This window comes from Pristis pectinata, chromosome 2 (genome assembly GCF_009764475.1).
Source record: "Pristis pectinata isolate sPriPec2 chromosome 2, sPriPec2.1.pri, whole genome shotgun sequence".
NCBI classification, from domain to species: domain Eukaryota; kingdom Metazoa; phylum Chordata; class Chondrichthyes; order Rhinopristiformes; family Pristidae; genus Pristis; species Pristis pectinata.
Window position 1 is genome coordinate 135,716,116 of NC_067406.1, and position 21,296 is coordinate 135,737,411.

At 41.2% G+C, this 21,296-nt stretch overlaps 1 protein-coding gene and 1 long non-coding RNA gene across 5 annotated transcripts in view; one reads left to right on the forward strand and one right to left on the reverse strand.

Annotated features, from left to right (window-relative positions):
- LOC127579241 (uncharacterized) overlaps nt 1-7,968 on the forward strand; it is a 42,122-nt gene extending 34,154 nt beyond the window's left edge. For both annotated transcript variants that reach the window (XR_007957650.1, XR_007957649.1), the window contains 2 exons: nt 3,772-3,904; nt 7,344-7,968. This is a non-coding gene — a long non-coding RNA (uncharacterized LOC127579241). The remainder of the gene's footprint in view (nt 1-3,771; nt 3,905-7,343) is intronic.
- The window catches only part of ppm1kb (protein phosphatase, Mg2+/Mn2+ dependent 1Kb), a 35,923-nt gene extending 15,881 nt beyond the window's left edge, over nt 1-20,042 (reverse strand). Inside the window, exons 1-3 of one of the 3 annotated variants that reach the window (XM_052031847.1) lie at nt 19,675-20,042; nt 17,186-17,734; nt 9,948-10,048 (exon numbers count right to left, since the gene is read on the reverse strand). In XM_052031847.1, coding sequence (XP_051887807.1) covers nt 9,948-10,048; nt 17,186-17,625 — 541 coding nt within the window. In that variant the 5' untranslated portion in view covers nt 17,626-17,734; nt 19,675-20,042. Of the gene's footprint in view, nt 1-9,947; nt 10,049-17,185; nt 17,735-18,915; nt 18,954-19,674 lie in introns of those variants that run through there. The other 2 variants (XM_052031864.1, XM_052031855.1) reach the window with 2 other exon arrangements.
- Nucleotides 20,043-21,296: the final 1,254 nt, after the last annotated feature.

The following is a 21,296-nucleotide window of genomic DNA, read 5'->3' on the forward strand; positions in this document are numbered from 1 at the left end:
GGAATACTGTCTTCAGAGTTTTCCCATCAAGAATGAGCTAGTTTGATGTTTCAGTAACTCTCTATATGGGACAATGAATTTTTTTTTGTATGTTACCTTACCATACAGGAGGCCATTCACCCTCTTCAGTCTATACTGGTTCTCAGAACATATCAGCCCCATTTGCTTATTTTCCTCACTCACGTGCCCTTTAACTACCATCTACAGCATGAAACAGGCCCTTTGGCCCACCACATCCATGCAGACCATCAAGCACCCGAGTTAATCCCACTTTTTATTCTCCCCACATTCAAATCAACTCCCCTAGATTCTAGCACACGCCTAAAGAGTCAATTTATAGTAACCAATTAGCCTACCAACCCACATCTTTGTGACGTGCAAGGAAACCTGAGCACCCAAGGGAGAATGTGCAAACTCCACAGAGACAGCAGAGGTCAGAACCACCTCAAGCGCAACCCAACTTGGAACCAGCAAGCTATGGTCATCAGTGCATATGGCCGAATCCTGGAAGGTACAGACGAAGCCATGGAGGACTTCTAGTCTGACTCAAACATCCAAACCACATTGAGCAAAGAGCTGCTGCTTAAACAGTGTGGATTACATATATTTGAAGCTGAAGAATCCTACACCACAGAAATAGGTTCTTATGACTATAATACTCTGATCAGAGTGGTTAAGCTGCAGATGACATTTTCACATACAGAATCGTGGAGGCCATGATCCAAGTCATTGCTGATTTTTTCCACTGAAACCTAAAGGAATTGGCCTTGCACTCAACTTCTGCAAAAGATCCTCTACAACTTGCCCCACAGAACAATGCCACCCTTTGATACACAAGCATGGCATCTCACAATGCTGGAGGGAGACAATCAATACCATCTGAAAACCAGTATTACTCATCCCCTCCACTTCCCAACACCTGTATCATGTCACCACACAAATGCGAAAATCTCATGTTTAAGAAAACTTAAGGGCAAGAGGCAAAGGTGGCAAGTTAGGGAACCTTGGTTAATGAATCTTGAAGGGTTAATCAGGGAAAAGAAAGCAAAGATATGCCAAGTATAAAAAATCGTTATCAAATGAGTCCCTTCAAAGTAGTAATCAAGAGGATAGATGAGGATAGGGCAGTGGATGTCATCTTTATGGATATTAGCAAGGCCTTTGACAAGGTCCCACATGGTAGGCTAGTCTGGACGGTTAGATCGCATGGAATCCAGGGAGAGATAGTTAATTGGATTCATAATTGACTTGATAGTAGGAAGCAGAGAGGGATGGTCAAAGGTTATTTCTCAGACTGGAGGCCAGTGACTAGTGGTATGCCGCATGTACAAGGCATGGTTAGTAAGTTTGCAAACTATACTAAAACATGTGGTATCATAGATAGTGAAGGTCGATACAAAAAAATTACAGGCAGGCAAACATTTGCAAATGGCTTTCAATTCAGTGAAGTGCTAAGTGTTGCATTTTGGGAAGTCAAATAATGGTAGTACAGTGGATGGTCAAGCCCTGGTGAGTGTTGTGGAACAGAAGGACTAAGGAGTACCTAGTTCGCTGAGAGCAGCGTCACAGGTAGACAGGGTGGTCAACAAGGTGCTTAACATGCTGGCCTTCAGTCAGGCCATTGAGTTGGGACATTATGTGCAGTTGTACAAGACATTGGCAAGACCACACTGCACAGTTTTAGTCATCCGTTATAGAAAAGACATCATTAAATTGAAAAGAATGCAGAGAAAATTTGAGGATGCTGCCAGGACTCCATGGCCTGAGTTATAGGGAGAGGTTGGCAGACAAGGACTTTATTCTTTGGAAGGTAGGAGATTGAGGGGTGACCTTATAGAGGTGTACAAAATCATGAGGGGTATAGATAGGGTGAATGCACACAGTTTTCCCAGGGAAGGGGAAGTAAAAACTAGAGGGCATGGGTTTAAGGAGAGAGGCGAAATATTTAAAAGGGACCCAAGGGGCAACTTCATGCAGAGGGTGGTGTGTATATGGAATGAGCTGCCAGGGGAAGTGGTTGAGGAAGGTACAAAAACAATATTTGGACAAGTGCATGGATAGAAGGGGTTTAAGAGGGATATGGGCCAAGTGGGACTAGCTTGGTGGGCACCATGGATAAATTGGGCCAAAGGGCCCGTTTTCATGCTGTATTACTCTATGACTTGAGGTTTACAGGCAACCTAGGAGAAATGAAAGAAATTGGGAGGTCAAAAGGGGCCATGAAATGACTTTGGCAAGTAGAATTAAGGAGAATCCAAAAATCTTTTACAAGTATATTAGAAACAAGAGGGTAGTTAAGGAAGGAATGTGTCCCCTCAGAGAGCAGAGAGGTAATCTATGTGTAAAGCCAAGGAATATGAGCAAGATACTAAATGAATACTTCCAATTGGTATGCAGCAGGAAAAAAGACATTGAGACTGGAGAGTTAAGGCAGGGGTACACTATCAGACAGGAGGATATGCTTGAAGTATTGGAGCACTTTAGGATGGATAAACCCCCAGGGCTGGACAGGATCTATCCCAGGATGCTAAAGGAAGCAAGGGAGGATATTGCTGGGGCTCAGATTTTTGCATCTTCGTTAGCCATGGGCAAGAGACCAGGAGACTGGAAGATAGTTAATGTTGTCCCATTATTAAAAAAAGGCAATAGGGATAAGCCTATGGGCCACTAAGCCTTATAGCGGTACAAAAGTAGTTGGAGAAGGAGAGGTATTATGGAATTAGCATAGATCAACATGGTTGGCATGAACAAGTTGGGCCGTAAGGGCCTGTTTACATTCTCTACGGGCCTATCCTCAAGTTGTTTGGACAGGGAAATAGAAAGGGGAAATAAAAAAAAATCAAGTTTTAGATTTCCACACATTAGTATGAACAAGTGTTTCCTCATATCACGTTTGGCCTGTGTAACAGGCATCTACTCTAAAAAAAAATTAAACTAGTATCATTTGCTGACCTGCAAATTAAATAACTTCTGAAGTTTCACAGATACAGAAAAGCTTTAAACTACAGACTTGCACATGGAGTGTTTCACTGAAGAAACTTCAGTTGCAAAGTGAAAGCAGAATTATCCAATTATCCCTCTACTGATTACATGTTCTGGAGTAGCCTGTTCTTGGCATAGCAACTACACATCTCATAACAAACATTAAAACAGAGAAAAATGTTGCACACAATAGTGAATGAAGGTGACATGTTTAAGACCTACATTAATGCAATGCCTTGTATTCAATATATTAATACATAAATAACTCAGTTACACAAATTTGAATACTGAAAGCACATTTGTAACAGCTTTAAAATTATGCTGCAGGATTAAAATGTTCTTTCCTTCTGTTTAATTTTACAAGTTTATCATTTGAAGTAGAACACTAATCAAACTCCCATTAACTGCAGTCATCAGGTAATGTTCTGTGGTTATTTCAATAGGGTTTGCAACTCACAATTACTAGTTAGGTTTGTGTTAATGAATTTTTGAAGTAATATGCATTCTTTTTTAATCTATATAGCAGTGAACTGGCAGACTACCCATTACAAGATTTGTCACTAATGCAAATCTTGTATTCATGCAAGCAATACATTATTCATTGGAGAGCTGTATATTGCTGTATTACAATTGTCAATTGCTTGTAGGGCCGGGGATATGTGTGGGGGAGGTGGGGTAAGGCTGCTATAGTTAGAGAATGTAAGATTTTAAAAAGTGTTAAACTTTAGGGATAAAGTTCAAGTCTTTTTGAAAAGTATTCCCAATTTTACTACCGTAATTGCATAACAGAAAACTTTAAGGGTACTGAACAAGTACTAAACATTTATCGTATGAAGACAAAAGAGACGATGCTGACATCTGGAATAATAAAACAGAACGCTGGAAGAACTCAATGGGTCAATCAGCATCTATGGAGCAAAAGGTGCGTCAATGTTTTGGAGCGAGACCCTGCACCCGGACTTATTACATTAATTGTAACCAATCAAATGGCCCTCAAACTGGTCAACTTTTACTATTTAAATTATCTGGGGGCTTTCATGTTTCAAGCAGAGGTGGTATAAGCAATCATACACACAATTTCAAAACACCACTCTTTACATCCCACTCCAGTTTTAGTTTTTGTGAGGTCCATGTGTCACTACGTTGTTTGACTACATGAAATATCACTAAAGGTCAATCCTGACATCATTATAAACACAAACAATCTTTTACCAAGGACAACAGCCATAGATAGAAAACTTAATTGACCCTCCCTCAGTCTTGTTCATAGAATTGGGGAAAACTTATAACAAAGAGCAAGGCTCTTCATGCTTGTCAGTTGAGAAACTAACCAGTCTAATCCCATCTTCCAGCACGAGGCGTATAGTCCTGTAGTCACAGTTTTTTCAACTACACACTTAAGTACTTTATAAATGCAATGAGAATTGCTATTTCTACTACCCTTTCAGGCAACAATAACTGCTATTTCCACACTTAAAACTGACCAATTTGAGTATGAAATCATCTTCTACCAGATGTCTTACTACACCAATCACATCCAAAGTAGACAACTAATCTGTTCTGAAAAGTCCATTGGGCATGAAGGAAACAATCTGCATTACACAGAAAAATATGAACTTCCATATTTGCACTGATCAAGGAATGAACTGGATATGAAAGCCAAGAGAAACAACCCAACAGATGCCTTGACTCATGGTAATACACCTGACTTCAATGAGAGCCATGCTTTAGTGCTTAAGGCATGAAATACAAGTAGAGCAGGAGCAAACAGTTCAGCCCTCGAGCCACTTGACCATTTAACACGATCATGACCAATCCTCCACCTTAAATACCATGTATTTTAAAGTGAAGTAATGCCCCCACCACCCCCCAAATGGATACAAAAGATCACAGGTATTAAAGCAAAACAAAGGAGCTGGGGTGCAATATATTCAACCAATATAGCCAATCTTCAATAATCACACTAGTTTACATAGAACAGTACAGCACAGGAACAGGCCCTTCAGCCCACAATGTCTGTGGCAACCATGATGCCAATCCAAACGAATCCCATCTGTCTGCACATGGTCCATATCCTTGTCATACACTTTATTACCCTCATTCTGCCACTGTCAGGGAGCTATGGGCTTGCACCCAATATCCCTTTGTGCGTCAATGCTCCCCAAAGGTCCTGCTTTCCTCTTGCAATTGACCTCCTAAAGTGCAACACCTCACACTTGTTCAGATTAAACTCCATTGCCATTTCTCTGCCCACATTTCCAACTGGTCTATATCCTGCTTAATCCTTTGACAACCTTCCTCACTATCTACAACTCTGATAATATTTCTGGTAAGTTTGCAGACAACAATCAGGCCACCTACACTTTTGTCCAAATCATTCATTTGTTGATATACACACACACAATATACAAGAAACAAACAAAGGTCCCACCACTGATCCTTGCTGAACACCACTGGTCACAGACCTCCAATCAGAATAAGACCCTTCCACCACTACCCCGTCTTCTATGGCCAAGCCAATTTTGAATCCAATCCATCAAACCTCCATAGATGAGTTTAATAGACATTGTCTTTTGCATAAAGCTTCATTTTTCAGAACAAATGCAATAATCCAAACTCAGTTCAGATATTGCCAGATTCAAAGTACTGTAATTAGTGGGTGCACCATATATACCCAAATTGTTTTTGACTGAAGCACACAAGGATATAACAACATTACGTTATCTGAGTTTTATCTGGTGGCACTGACTGAAATACAGGCTGTCAAGAAAGATTAAAAGATACTAACTAGTATTAATGATATAGAAGTACACATTCATTCTACTGAGCAATTTAAGGCAAGGATCACAAACTAAAAACCAATGCCTCCAACTCTTCCAGAAGTTTCCTACCCCCAGGGATTATCTGCAGCTGGCAGAAAAGTAAAATTAAATTGAGATCCCTTTTGGAAATGCAAAAAAAAAATCAAATCACAAAACCACCATCAACTTAATACTGTGAGCAGAGGCAAGCCTTGGGCTAGTTTAACCAGTTGTCAATTTATTACAGGGATAGGGCCTGTCACTAGAGTGGCACTGCACAGGATCTTCTGATCTGGAACTTTGTCCAGATAAAAAGGATGGTCGAGGAGGGAGCACAGATAGACTAGATGCAACCATCCCACATATGGCCAACTATGATTCAACTCTTCATCTGTCCTCCAGCTCAGGTCAACAATTGGGGGGGGGGGGGGGGGGGGGGGGGGGGGGGGAAAGCATGGTTAAATGTGACAAAAATGACCACTGAAAATAGCAATAAATGAAGAAAATATAAATGACATTTTCCCCCCCCATTTCCCCCCACCAACCCCCACTCCCCCCCCCCCCCCCACACACACATTTTCTTCCAAAGCTATATTTGTTGTGTTTCTGGCCCGACTTTATTCTACTTTTCTGCAAGATGCTCTATAATGGCTCAAATGTACTTCTTTAAAAAAGGAATTTCTCTATGAAAAGATACAAAAAGCACCAACATTGGAATTCAAATGCAGACTTGGGCTTAAAGCCAAGACATCAACTGTCCCTCAATGCATAGGGCTGCATAAGAGTGCTTTACAAGTAAGGAAAAATATTCACAAGAAACTTGATGACAAAAGCAGCTGACCAACTATAACAAATTAAAGAACTATGAACTCTCTGACTTCTAGCAGCCTGATACATTCCATTTATAGTCTAGTGCTAGCATTCTTTCTGAATGAGCTATGTACAAATAAGCCACATGCAAGCAAGTGAAACAGTTCATGAAAAATACTCAACCATGAAAACATCTTCATGGAATCTAAGCACAACCAGCTCATTTAACTAGAGCATATAGAATTGCTTGAAACAAATGACATGTGCCCTCTCAGTTAATCCTTTTAATATTATTCAAGCCTAATGTCATTTCTAAGTACAGTGGGAGAGCAGTACTGTTGAAAGAAGTGACTTACTAAAGCATATGGAGTTAAAACACTTGCAAGGCAGGTAATTATCATTCTCTATTACAAGTGTTGTAGATAGACTAACTTCTAATACTGTTGACATTTGATTTCTCAGACAAGAGTCTGGGAATTTCAAATTGTACATTGAGCCTTGCCCATTAAAGCTGGACCAAAATTGACAGAAGATATGCCCTCAGTGGAACCTATCTGTATATTAGGCCAAAACAAGGTTCAAGGTAATGCATACAGGGAAGGCAAACAAGGAAAGAGAATATAAAATGGACACACTTATCAGAGACTCAGGCTGCCACATGGCACATTCTGCATCACAGTGGTTGCAGTGGTGTGTGAACATCATATAACTGGCCATATTGTGCACTGATAATCTACCTTTATTTTACAGGTCAGACCTGGAGACCTTGGGTGATGTTTCTTGGACCTTTTTGGGATGTGCAACAGCATCATACCTACATCCCTACCCCCACCCCCACCCCCAAAAATGGCACTACTAAGAAACGTCACAATGGTGTAATGTCAATCTTCTGTAAGGGAGTGGGAATTTGAATTAAGAAAGTTAATATAATAAAATGAGGGCCAGTTGGCGTTTTCATTTCATGGTTTGCCCCAAAATACCTTGCTGGCTGATATTTTGGGCAAGAGATTATATGGGCACAGTTTTCACTTCATGCTAGAGAGCAAGATTGAGCCAAAGATTCAGCTTCTTCTTGGGATTTCACTCTGCCAGAGGTCTCCATCTATTCAGGGGTCCAGCTGTACCTTTCAAATCTCAAAGCTAGATTGCCAATTGGTAGGGCAATCTGCCAATGCAAGAGGGCAGGAAATTTTAGTTCCACTTGTGCAGTGAGGAGCCAGTTTTGCTTGTGGGTAGGCAGTTGAAGGTAAACAGTTCAAACAACTTGCTAATGTGGCCACCTTCCAACTGGAAACAAAGTTGGTCAGACAATACAGCTAATATAGCAATACAGGTATGTAATGTGGATGAGAAGGCAGAACAGTCGAGAAGTCAAATGAGCACTGTATTAAATAGATGTGCAGAATTCTAGTCACCACAATGTGTAGCATTCGACAGGATTTGAATGAGACTTAACCAGAAGTTGCCAAGTATATAAAAAAAAGTTTAGTTAAGAAAGAAAGATAGGGTCAGACTTTTTTTTGTAACAGGAAGCTGAGTGATTTTGTCAAGATGAATTATATTTTAAAAAGTCATAAAAAGGGTGAATAGAGAACCAAAACAGCCAAGTTATTTACCAGGAATAACAAATTTAAAAGGTACAAGTAGTCCCCAGGTTATGACAGGGTTCCATTCCTAAAATGGTTTGTAATTCAAATTGTCACAAGTCGGAAATGAACAAAAACAGTGTTGGAGATCACAGAAACAGCTGTGATAGGAGAGGGAGCAGGCATGGGAAGAGCAGCTGCCAGCCAGCCTCACTGACTCAATGACCAAGTCTGCTCAGCACTCCCAGCTCTGCTCAATCCAGCCCAAATTGTTGTGGCTTGGGGAGAGAGAAGAGGCACCTGCAGCTCCACAGCAGTTGGCAAATCCATCCCCATCCATCCCACTGGTTTCCCAAACACTTGCTCGTATGTACAGGTTGTCCATAACTCAGGCATTCATAACCTGGGGCAGACCTGTAATAGACAAGTGGTTGAATTGGGTTGGGGTAAGAGGGATACAGTGCACAGTGGAGAAATTTTTTAATTTAAACATACATAGATTAACAGTACTGGAACTCAGCCTGTAAGGGTGATAAAGAGTAGAAACCCTTGCCGCATTTTTAGTGGTACCTGGATACGAACAGATATAATCACAACCTACAACACTATAGACCAAGTGCTGGAAAGTGGAATTAGTCACAGTAACCACTTGTTTTCTTTTTTAAGAGCTGGAATGGGTATGGCAAGTTCAAGAGCCTTGTGATAAATTTCTACAAATCTACCAATACACAAATGAAAATGCAGCCATTAAGTTATACTGCTTTCCTAATTAACATCAACTCTAACTCACAGCAGAATCTTTAGATTGCCATTTATTTGTCTCCTGATCATTCAACCATTTTTCATTTCTCTGCAGATTTCATGACACAGAAAATCCAAAGTTAAGCAATGGGCATTAACTTCAAATACAAGAGTGACGTGAATTAAATGATTAGAATTTCAGTAGATATGGTATTGAAATTCAATATTAAAATTAATTCACATTTAGTAACAAGGAAATAGATTACTTTGATGTATACTGAATAATTAACTCATTATTACTATGACAAACTCTAGCATATAAGAATAAAACTTCCCAAAGGTGTTTGTTATAAATCAAACTGCTTTTCCAAGTAAAAGAAAAAAAAGCAAATACTGCAGCAACACCCAGGAAATAATCTTCTATTCATTTTAAATACCATAAGGCAAGATTTCAAATCAACATTAAATGAAATACAGAACCTCTTTAAAAGTTTAAGTATTTTTTGTATTTCTCTGGTCCTAGTTTAAATAGGCCATTAGAAATTTAGAAACAAAAAAGGTTGTATGTGGCAATAAAGAATACAATTACCCAGGGAATTGGTATCAAGGCATTGTTACTGTATTAAAATTATAAGAATGGGATTCGGTCAAAAGCAAAAGTATATAATGACATTTCAATCCAGCAGCACAACTATTCAACTTAGTTATAATGGATTAAATCTTTCAGTTTACTTGCATAATCTTATTTTCATAACCAACATTAATACTTATTATAAATAACAAACAGTAACCCTAAACTGTCAAGTAACACTGGTCAACTAATCATACACATATAGTCTAGTGTAGTCCTTCCCCTGGGAAATACAAACATCACAGATCTCAATTTTAATACTATTTATTTTTTGAAATAATTTATGCTTCAGTATATCAACAGATGGCTAAAATAAATGCTACTAATATTTATGCTACAGCTACTCTAACTCAGTTTTCTTACTGGAGGAAAAACTTTCAATAAAAAGATACCTACTATTTTTAGATAAATGAACTTGTCTTGCAAATTCCTTGTCCGTCTCATAAAATGCTTTTGTCAACACAATTTCCAGATCCTCCTCCTGTGAAAGGCATTGTCTGAATGAGAAATAAAGAAAAAGAAACTGTCTCAATTGTACTTCAATAAGAATATGAACATATGGCACATTTCAGTACACAGTAGTAAAGCAATAACTAAAAAGAAAAAAATAGCAATGTTTAATTTGATATTAAATTATGGAATTATATGCAACTTTTTTCAACTTCAGCACATTCAAAGACCTTTGAGCACAAAGTTGGGAAATACAAATTTGCACAGTGCAATGAAAAAATTTAAGTCTTTTGTTAGTTCAGAACATTTCAAAACACTTTCAAAACATATTGCTGTGGAATAGTTTAAAATTTAAGAAATTCAGTTGCCAATTTGTACACAAGCTTGCTTAAACCATTTTATTTTAAATATAACTAATAATGTATTGTATAATAGCAAAGTACCATACACAATTTAAAACCTTAAAATAACTAACCAAAACCAGATGTACCAATTTTATACTAATGTAGTCCAACGGTAGGTGCATCTTCAGAATCAGAATCATCTTCAACTAAAATGTAGCATTGGTTCAAAAAGTGGAAAATTAATCAGAACATACAACAGTACAGCAGAGTACGGTCCCTTCGGCTCACAATGTTGTGCTGACCTATATAAACTGACTCCATGATCAATCTAACCCTTCCCTCCTACACAGCCCATAACCCTCCATTTTTCTTACATCCATGTGCCTATCTAAGAGCTTTTTAAATGTCCCTATTGCATCAGCCCCTACCACCACCACCCCCAGCAGTGCGATCCAGGCACCCACCACTGTGTAAAACCTACTTCCAAGCCTCGTGAAGTGCCTTACTAAGATCTATGCACACCACATCCACCAGTCTACCTTCAATTTGTTTTGTCACCTCCTTGAAAAACTCAACTCTGCTTGTGAGGCAGGACCTGCCCCTCACCAAGACATGCTGACTATTCCTAATAAGACTGTTTCATAAATCCTATCCCTAAGAATCCTCTCCAATAGTTTGCCCACCACTGATGCAAGACTCACTGGTCTATAATTCCCAGGATTATCCCTATTACCTTTCTTGAACAGCATTTGCCATCCTCTGGTACCACTCCTGTGGCCAGGGAGAATGCAAAGTTCATTATCAATGCCCTAGCAATCTCCTCCCTCGCTCCCTGTAGTAATCTGGGGTACATCCCATCCATCCCTGGGGACTTACCTAGCCTAAGTGTTTTTTTTTTAAAAAGAAAGAAGCTCCAACACTCCCTCCTCCTTACCCTCAAGATGCTCCAGCACATTAGCCTGTTCTACACTGACCTCACAATTATCAAAGTCCCACTCCCTGGTGAACACTGAAGCAAAGTATTCATTAAGGACCTCCCCTACCTCCTTTGCCTCCAGGCACGTTTCCCCCTTTATCCCCGAGCAGTCCTACTCTCACTTCAGTCATCCTCCTATTCTTCATATACACGCAGAATGCCTTGCGGTTTTCCTGAATCCTACTCACCAAGGCTTTCTCGTGTAGTCTTCTAGCTCTCCCAAGTCCCTTCTTAAGCTCCTTCCCTACGATTCTCAAGAGCCCCACCTGATTTTTGCTTCCTAAACCTCAAGCATGCTTCTTTCTTCTTGACCAAATGTTCCACCTCTCGTCAACTATGGTTCCTTCACCCTACCATTTTTTCCCCATCTCAGTGGCACAAACCTATCCAGAACTCCATATAAGTGGTCCCTAAACAACCTCCACATTTCTGCTGTGCATTTCCCTGAGAACATCTGTTCCCAATTTACACTCCCAAGTTCCTGCCTAATACCATCATAATTAGCCCTCTCCCAATTAAAAGCACTCCCATATCATCTGCTCCTATCCTTGTCCATGGCTATGCTAAAGTTCAGGGATTTGTGGTCACCATCTCCAAAATGCTCACCCACAAAGGTCTGTCACCTGACCAGGTTAATTACCTTGTACTAGATCCAGTATGGCCTCTCCACATAATATGCTAGGAATCCTTCCTTGACACACCCAACAAATTCGGCCCCATCTAAACCCTTTGCACTAAGGAGGTGCCAATCAATATTAGGGAAGATGAAGTCACCCATGACAATAACCTTATTTATGCACCTTTCCAAAATCTGCCTACTTATCTGCTCCTCAGTGTCCTGGTTGCTATTTTGGGGGTGGGGGCCTATAGAATACTTCCAACAGGGCAATTTCTCCCTTCTTGTTTGACTTCCACCCACAATGACTCAATAGATGATCCCTCCACAACATCCTCCCTTTCTGCAGCTGTGCTACTTTCCCAGATTAGCATACCACTCCCTCCAACACCCCCCTCCCCAGCCTTTTACCTCCCTCCCTATCCCTTTGAATCATCTAAACCCTGGAACGTCAAGCAGCCAATCCTGGCCTTGCAACAACCAAATCTCTAATGGCCACATCTTAATTCTATGTACTGTCCCATGCTCCAAGTTCATCATCCTTATTCTTAATATTTCCTCACATTAAAGTAAACACATTTTAACCCATCCAACTGACTACATTTATGCCCTATCCACTGCCTATCCTTCCTCAGTCTGTCTGCACAATGGTCCATTATCTGACCCAACAGTCTGGTTCCCATCCCCCTGTCAACCTGGTTTAAACCCTCCCCAACAACTCTCACAAACCTGCCAGCAAGGACATTGGTCCCTCTTGAGCTTAGGTGCAACCCATCCCTTTTGTACCAGTCATACCTTCCCCCAGAAGATATCCCAATGATCCACAAATCTGAAACCCTGCCCCAACTCTTCAGCCACATCTTCCTATTCTTACTGTCACTGGCGTGTGGCACAGGCAGCAATTCAGAGATCACTACCCTCAAGGTCCTGCTTCTTCACTTCCTTCTCAACTCCTCATATTCTCTCTTCAGGACCTCATCCTATCTAAGTCTCTGGTACCAAAGTGCATCATGAATTCTGGCTGCTCCCCCTCCCCCTCAAGAATGCTTGATCACAGACGTCACTAACCCTGGCACCTGGGAGGCAACATACCATCTGGGAGTCTCGTTCTCATCCACAGAATCTCCTGCCTGTTCCCCTAACCAATGGATCCCCTATCGTTATCACTCCCCTCTTTAACCCCTTCTGAGCCACAGTGGCTTTCCTCTGGTAGGTCGTTTCCACCCCCCCCCCCCCCAAAAAAAGTATCCAAAGCAGTATACTTGTTATTGAGGGGAATTGCCAAGGTGGTACCCTGCACCAACTGCCTATTCCCTTTCCCTCTCCTGACAGTCACCCAGCTACCTGTATCCTGCAACCTAGGTATGACTGCCTCCCTGCAAGTCCTCTCTATCAACCCCTCAGCCTCCTGAATGATCCAGAGTTCATCCAGATCCAGTTCCCTAATATGGTCTGTAAGGAGCTGCAGTCAGATGCACTTCTTGCAGATGTAGTCATCAGCGACACTGGAGGTCTCCCTGACTTCCCACATCCTCCAAGAGGAGCACACCACTGCTCAATAAGAAAGAGACCTTACCTGAACCTCACCTTAGCCTCTGCTCACTGGAGCTTCAAATCAAAGCTGAATCAATGAAAGCAACAAAATGAAACCTCACCTGTTCTTACCTATGCCTTCTCACTAAAGCCTTTTTTCCTAAAGAGCTGCTCTCACTCCCTACACTTGGGCCACTTGCTTCAGCATGAAGAAGCAGAGTCCCTTGAGCCAAAGTCTCAGCTCTCCACTTTAACACTGACCATTCCACTTGACCCTAACTTTATTATTAGCTATGGTTAATTAGCTAATTAACAAATCAAACAACAATTTGGAAATATGCCTCATATAGGCTCCTGCTAAGTGAAACTGAAAAGTCCCAAGACTCACTTCTTTTAGAAATGATGTTGAAACTTGGAAAAAAAAGCATGACTGCAAGCCTACACAACCTCTTATGTTGCAAAATAGGTTATAAACACCAAATAGGTCATTTAAAAAAAATACTGAATTTCATAAGTGCTCTAGTCTGTGCATGTTATAGGAGATGTTATGCCACCCACAGAAAGCATTAATTGGTAGCTTGACTCAGTGCAAACACTTGCCTCAAAGTCAAAAGGTTATGGGATTAAGTCCACTCCACACTTGGCAATATAATCAAGAATGCCACAGCATAGTACAACAGTGCCATTTTATGGATAAGATATTAACCCAAGCCTGGTAGCATAGAAATGCTGGAAGAACTCAGCCCGTGAAGCAGAATCTGTAGAAGGAGAAAACAGTTAATGTATCAGGTCAAAGACCCTTCAGAACTGTTTTTCTTTCCGATTCCAGCACTCACAAGTTTGTTTGCTTGCCAAACAAGCCTGGTATTTTTTTTTGAAAAAACAGATTAAAAAAATCTTTCCTTTCCTTGTCCTCCACCCCCCCCCCCCCAAAAAAACACATTCCCCCATATAAATTATATGCATTAGAGATGTCCTTGTGTATTCTGGCCACCATTTGTATCTCATTACATACAGCAAGGTCATTCCTGTCCGTAGGACCTTGATGTATACAAATTAACTGCTTTGTTTGCCCACATTACATTAGCAACAATGAAAAATATTTTTTACTGGCAGTGAATATGCAATGGGTTGCCTGAGGACAAGAAAGCCACTTCTGGACTTTTAGACATACATTGAAGTACACATGACAATACACAGTTTAAAATTAAATCTACCTCCTAAATAAAATTACAAAATGGAATGTATTCCACTTATTGTCAAGGAATTATGAAGGTATTGAATGTCCATTATTCTAAATGCACTTCAATAATAGTTGTGTTGATACAATTCATACCACAGAAAATTGGATGACGTAATAAACCTAACTTAAATGTCATAACTTATCACATTGCTCTGTGCAGCAAAGCACTATTTTTGACTGAAATCAGAACCAACCCACCATTCTCAAATTGTCCCAACTGTATGAATATTCTGAAGGAAGCCACAGAAATGTAGGTGGAGATGATTAAAAATGAAATGCATTCCAAATAGAAGTAAAATCAAACCTCTACTTTTTGGACAATCAGCCACATAATCCATTGATCTCCAGTGACATACCAAAGTGAAGTTGCAGTTAGCAAGTAGACTACTGCCAAAATAAATGAAGAAAGAAACCAAGAAAATGAGAATGCTACAAGTCAAATTAAGTGGAATATTAAGCCTTCAATAACAACTTACAATTATAAAGCACTTTCCATCACTTTGAAAACATCCCAAATATTTTAAGGCAGTAACATAATTTAGTAGTCACTGTTGTAATGTTAGAAACACAAGTTATTTTGCGCACAGAGTTACTGCAGACAACAATGACAATGCCAAAACAATCTTTTAATGTTGGCAGAGATATATTAGCCAGAACTTTAGGTAGAATGTTTTTCTCCTAAGTAACACATTGGGATCCTTTACAACAGACCCAAAGTTTAATAGTTTTTTTTCCCTGAGAGATGTACTTCCTTGTGCAGAACCTTCTCAGAATTCATTGGACTAATCAGTCTAGGTTTATATGCAAGGAAATGGAACAATTGAATCCATTACATTTTTGACTCAGACACAAAATGTTACCAGCTGAGTCTCAGATCTGACACACCTACTCAGGAGTTTATGACAGTGAACAGACATCAAGGTTCTTCAAAAACCCATTAGGAAGCAAGTCATTAGAAGATCAAATTAAAAACCAAAGCCCTCAATCAAGCAAAACAAGCAGAAAGGCAGAGTCGTTATCACAGTAGAAACTTTAAGAAGAAAGGACAAGTTTTAAAAAAAATGATAAATTGTCCAAAGCAAGATCAGTAGTTGCCAGGGAAAAACTAACTACTCAAAGAAAAGATCCAGTAGTAGTGAGACACTATATTGGAACCTTAAAATAATAAACATTGCCTTCAAACCAAAATGTTGCAAAGTATTTTTTCAAGGAAGTTGTGTTTCCTTAAATATGATAAATAACAGCAGTTAATATTTTCAATAAAGGCTTGCTAGAGAAATATTTAGGCATGCATTTAAAAACCTGAAACAATGAGATAGTCACTAAAAATAATGTAGATAGTTGGTCAGGCAAGGAAACAAAAATTGAACTGAGGCATGACTGATTGTAGAATGAAAGGTAGTCACCCTGCACACAAACAAAAACAACAGACCAATTAACAATTCAGACATATGAATCAGGGAGGTACCAAAGAAAATCTTCAAGAACCAGAGGAAGCCATTCTACGTCATTCATTAATCCAGTATCAATTCCATTTATCTGCCTTTGTTCCATGTCCCTGTATTACTCAATATGCTTCCGAATAGTCTATATCTAATTTGAAAATTAGGCCCACTAGTTCTTCATTCCCCATCAGCAAAGTTGGTTTTTCCTATCTACCAAATCCTTTATTATGAATACCTTAATTAGATCACTCAATTTTCTATGCTCAAAAGTAAACAAGCATTGTCTATCCAATTGGTATAAATAATTTAGTTTGTTCCATTTTTCTATGCCTCAACTTCTCCAAAACCAGAATTTCATCTCTCTCTCATGTTCAATTATCCAGAATTGAAGAATAATCCAACCAAGGTCTGATTAAGACTTTGTATAATTGAAATACAAGATTTTTTCAGCTACTTTTTCCTGAGACTTTTAGAATAATATGTGCTAGAAAGGTAGCAATGTTGATTTCAGAAACATCCGACTCCACAGAAAAGCAGCAATAGAATATATCCATAATTTTAGAGAAGATACAAGATGGATTACTGATTTGCCTGGAAGCAAGTGAAAAATTCCAGGATGTTCAGTCGAACTGCTTGCCGTTAGTATGTACTGTGTAAGACTGGTGGGGACCAGCAGAATTACCCCAGAGGATGGGTTTCACCCCATTCCACCTCATAAACAAGACAAGTTAGATTGGCACATACAAATCCACTATTAGTAGCATACACTGTGCATTTTTCTGCCTTGCATGGAGATTCAAGGAGAGAGAGTTGGGATAAAGGGCACCTCAAACACTAAGAACTAGCTTGATTAAGAGGATAAAGACATCACGTTACTTTTAACAAAATAACATTTAACTTTGAAGTATAGGCATGATCACTTGTAAGTTTAAATTATGAATATTTAAAAGTAAAATATTTAACTATAAATTTCATGATGATCCCAAATTAGTGCCTTACAAGCTAAAAATTGTGAAGGGATACATACGCAATATACTTTGCCATGTACTTGTCACAAAAGTCAGCTGCTGCTGTTCCACCATGTCCATCGTACACTGCAAAATACATCACGTTATCAGTCAGCATTCCAATATTGAAACGGTCCTCATTTTCTTTGCGTTGGCCTATTTGAGTGACACATCCAACTTTCCCCAGGCTGATATTTGGAATGGGTTTGCCATATTTTATACTAGGTGGAAGCAGAATTGGTTCATCGATGCGGTTGTCCCAGATACCAAAAGAATCCCAAGGTGTTAGACGGCCACCACCATCTACATCAAACCGAGAAGACCTTCGATCACTTGATGTAGTATGGTAAAGAACCACCAGGCGCCTTTCGCCTTGAAGCAGCTTGAAGGTCAACAGTCCTCGTCTTCGCACTTGAAAGCCACCAGATCTACACAAGGTTATTAGTGCAGCTGTTGACATAACTCAATGCACAGAGATCACCCAGGAATAAAGCTCGAGATGAAAAAAAATGAAGATTTCTTTCAGTGTGGATGACCAATTTCAAATATTGGAAGAATCCAGAGGTTTGCTGCAATAAGAAGCAAAAGTAAACATTAAAACAAAGCTGTGTGTCAGTTTTAAATTAAACATTTCTCAATACAATTTTGAAAAGGTATAATTAAATGGCATAAATACAGACAAAGTCCACCACCTAACTCCTCAAGAGCCAATTCAGGAATCATGCCTGGTGCTGACATTTGGACAATAAAGAAGTCAATTGGTTCTATTCTTACAGGCCAACATCGCTCACTTTAAGCAGCACAAAAAGATTACTCCCCAAGTCTTAAAATTTAAAAAGTGTGTGCACAATGTAAACTTATCACAAGGGAGCCAAATAAGCTTACGCTGTGGTTTGGCTACAATGTTCAGTACAACTGTGGTTAACCATCAAATCTGGGGCTTATTCTCCAAATTACAAAATTACAATAAATAAATTGTATCATCAGTTCAAACTCCGTGCACTCTATCCCACAACATGCAAGCAACCTTGCCAGAGTTCACAGGTTCTGTGTACTCCAATACTCTGGAATGACATTGTTCAAAAGTGAACTTGGACTGAAAATAATGAAGGCCTACTGGCAAGCAAAAGGGGAGGGGAGAGGTGGCTATAAGGAAAAAGCTTTTTTTTTACTTTGGGGAGGGGGGTATCCAGGGAGCCAAAGGGGAGGAACAGAGGAGATGCTACATAAACAGAAGGGGGTGAGAGGCAGGAGGAAGAGGCAAAAGGACCAAGATGGGGGGTAAAGGCTAAGAGCAGGAAAAGGGGTTGAAAGGACCAGGATTTGGGGGGGGGGCTGGTGGTAAAGGGGAGTCTGCAGAGGCAGAAGGGGGGTGGAAGTACAAGGGGGGGGGAAGGGGGGTGGAAGTACAAGGGGGGGGAAGGGGGGCTGCAGAAACAGAAGGAGTTGAAAGGATCAAGATTGGGGAGGTTGCGGGGAGGGGGAGGGGGAGGGGGAGGGGGAGGGGGAGGGGGAGGGGGAGGGGGAGGGGGAGAAAACAGGACGTCGAGAAGCCGACATGGGGGCAAAGGGGTAGCAGAGAGTACACCAAGGTGGGCAAAGGAGCTGCGGGTCGAAGGCCCAAGGAGGGGGCTGAGCGGAAGGTGCTGACATAAATGTTTATACAGCTGCCGCGTCCGCCCCCAGGGGAACCGGGGCAATCTGCCCCCTTCCTGCGAGACCTCTTTGCTCGGGCCGCGCTGCCTCTCACCCAAGCGTCGTCCCCCTCCCGCCTCCTTCACAACGGCGACGGCAGCTCCCCCGCCCCGCGCTGACTGACACCCACCCCATCCAATAGCAGCGCCAAACCGCCACGACAGCCAATGAGAACCTGCAGTAGGCGTAACTTTCCCCGCCTTCACTCCCCCCCCCCCCCACACGACGCCACCCCCAAGGGAGCTCTGTGGTAACCTGGAGGATAAAGATTACCGACCTCCGAATGTAAGAAAAACAGCGCAAGTAATGATGCTTCTAACGTGATTCTTATATAGAAAAGTATTTATTCTGAAATGCGATCGTCTCCGAATTAGCCGTGATTGACGGTGAAATGGGCCAACCGCTCGGTGCTGCGTGGCTCGCCTCCTCCATCAATGGAAGAGCGGGCAGCGGTTGTCCGTGGAGACAGCGAGCGCCAGACGATGCTGCAAACTGGGCACCGTCGGCGCGAAGGGCGCCCGCAGAAAGACATGCATTCCGTAGCAACTCCAAAACGCGCTGATTATTCAGCATAAGACAACGGGAATAGCATTTCCGGGGGGGGGGGGGGGAACGCCACTGCTGCAAACTGAAAAATTAATTGATAAACGGTAGCTACACTGCCATTCCGCGCGAATTTCCAGCCTGCTGCTGCAATCAGATGCATTGCAGCCATACCTTGCAAGTCGAACAAACCTTTCCCCCCCCCCCCCCGCCTCTTTTCTCATTTCCCCTTCCACGGGGATTTTTCAAAAGCGTCTGCATTTGCACTCACCTTGTGCGGACTTTGCAGCCTACCTCTGCTCCCCTTGCTCGATGTCGTTTATTCGTACGGGAGCGATTCGTACCAGACTACTGAGAGAAACGTCATGACCCAAACGCGACGGCGAAAGCTATGTTGTGATTACATGACACGGTTGTTCTCTTGTCTTCCTCGCTTTCAATGGGGCGTTGTACCATGCTCTCAATCCAATTCGTCAACTTTGCAACCAATAACATAGCCATGCCTGCAAACGATGCCTGCACTGCATCATCATACCTTACACTTCAACGAAAGGGTAACCTTCATGTGAGGCCTTATAGGTCAATTTTGCGTAATGTTTGGATTCTCTCTTAAAATCAATTTACAACATTGTCTTTTATTAAAAAATGAACAGCAGCAATCTAATGAAGTCTGCTATACTGAAATCCTTAAAATTAGAGGCTATAGTATAAAAGTAACAGCACAAAATTCAATTTGCCTCACCTGACAGTTTGCACGGAGAATGCAGAATGCTCCTTAATGTCTGGCCTTGATCCTCTATATATGATTAATCTGCTACATCACACCCCACCTGCCTCCTATGACATCCTAGCCTCTGTTAAATCTATTACTTCTCCAAATGCAGACTTCATTTCTATTCCCCTAAGTGTAAGGAAGACTTCCATGCAAATTTTGAACGTTCATTTTTCACATTTTTTTTGTATGACCATGGAAAAAAACCTACTACTCATGCGGTAGTGAATGCCAGCTTTAAGCATATTATTTTAATAATTAACCACATTTAGACATGAGTGTTACTGATAAAATATTTTCATATAAATGGATGATTAGGTTGGGATTCAACTTGAAGTTAAAGCCATTGATCAGTAACCTGCTCACTCAATGTAAGAATGTAATCTGTCAAGGGGAAATGGAAATAATTAAGCAACCTATTGTCATCCCTCTCCTCACTGGCCCAGCCCGAGATAGCTGCTTTAAATTGGCTTGATGTCGTACCACTCTGCAGCATGGGAACAGGGGCCATCTGATGGGGGTGGTGCAGTCATTGCAGTAGTAGAGCTATTGCTTCAGAGCTCCAGCAACTTCAGTTCAAACCCAACCTCCAGTGTTGCCTGCGTGGAGTTTGCATATTCTCCCTGTGACCATGTGGGTTTAACCCACATCCCAAAGAGTGTGGGTTGTAGGTTAATTGGTAACTCTGAATTGCCCCTAGTGTGTAGCTAAGTGGTAGAATCTTCAGTGGGGGGGCTGATAAGAATGTGGGGAGAATAAAGTGGGTTAGGGTAGGATTCATGTAAGTGGGTGGTTGATGGTCAGTGTGGACTTGGTGGGCTGAAGAGCCTGTTTCCGTGCTGTATCTCTCTATGGCTAAATGATTGGGCTCAACATTCACAAAAGCTTCTTGCTCATGAAGCCTCCAAGCCTTGGATCCCGACAGGGGCTTGTCTCCCATGGGAAGTGGGCCCACTGGCTGAGTCCTCGACATTGTTCATTATTGACAGACCGACACTGCCCCTCACTTACTCCTCAACCTCAGATCTAAGGAGCCAATGTCAATCATGACTACCCTCCAGCAATGACCCAAACCCTTCCTGATCCACAGGGCTGGTCTGAACAGTTTTCTGATGCAACTG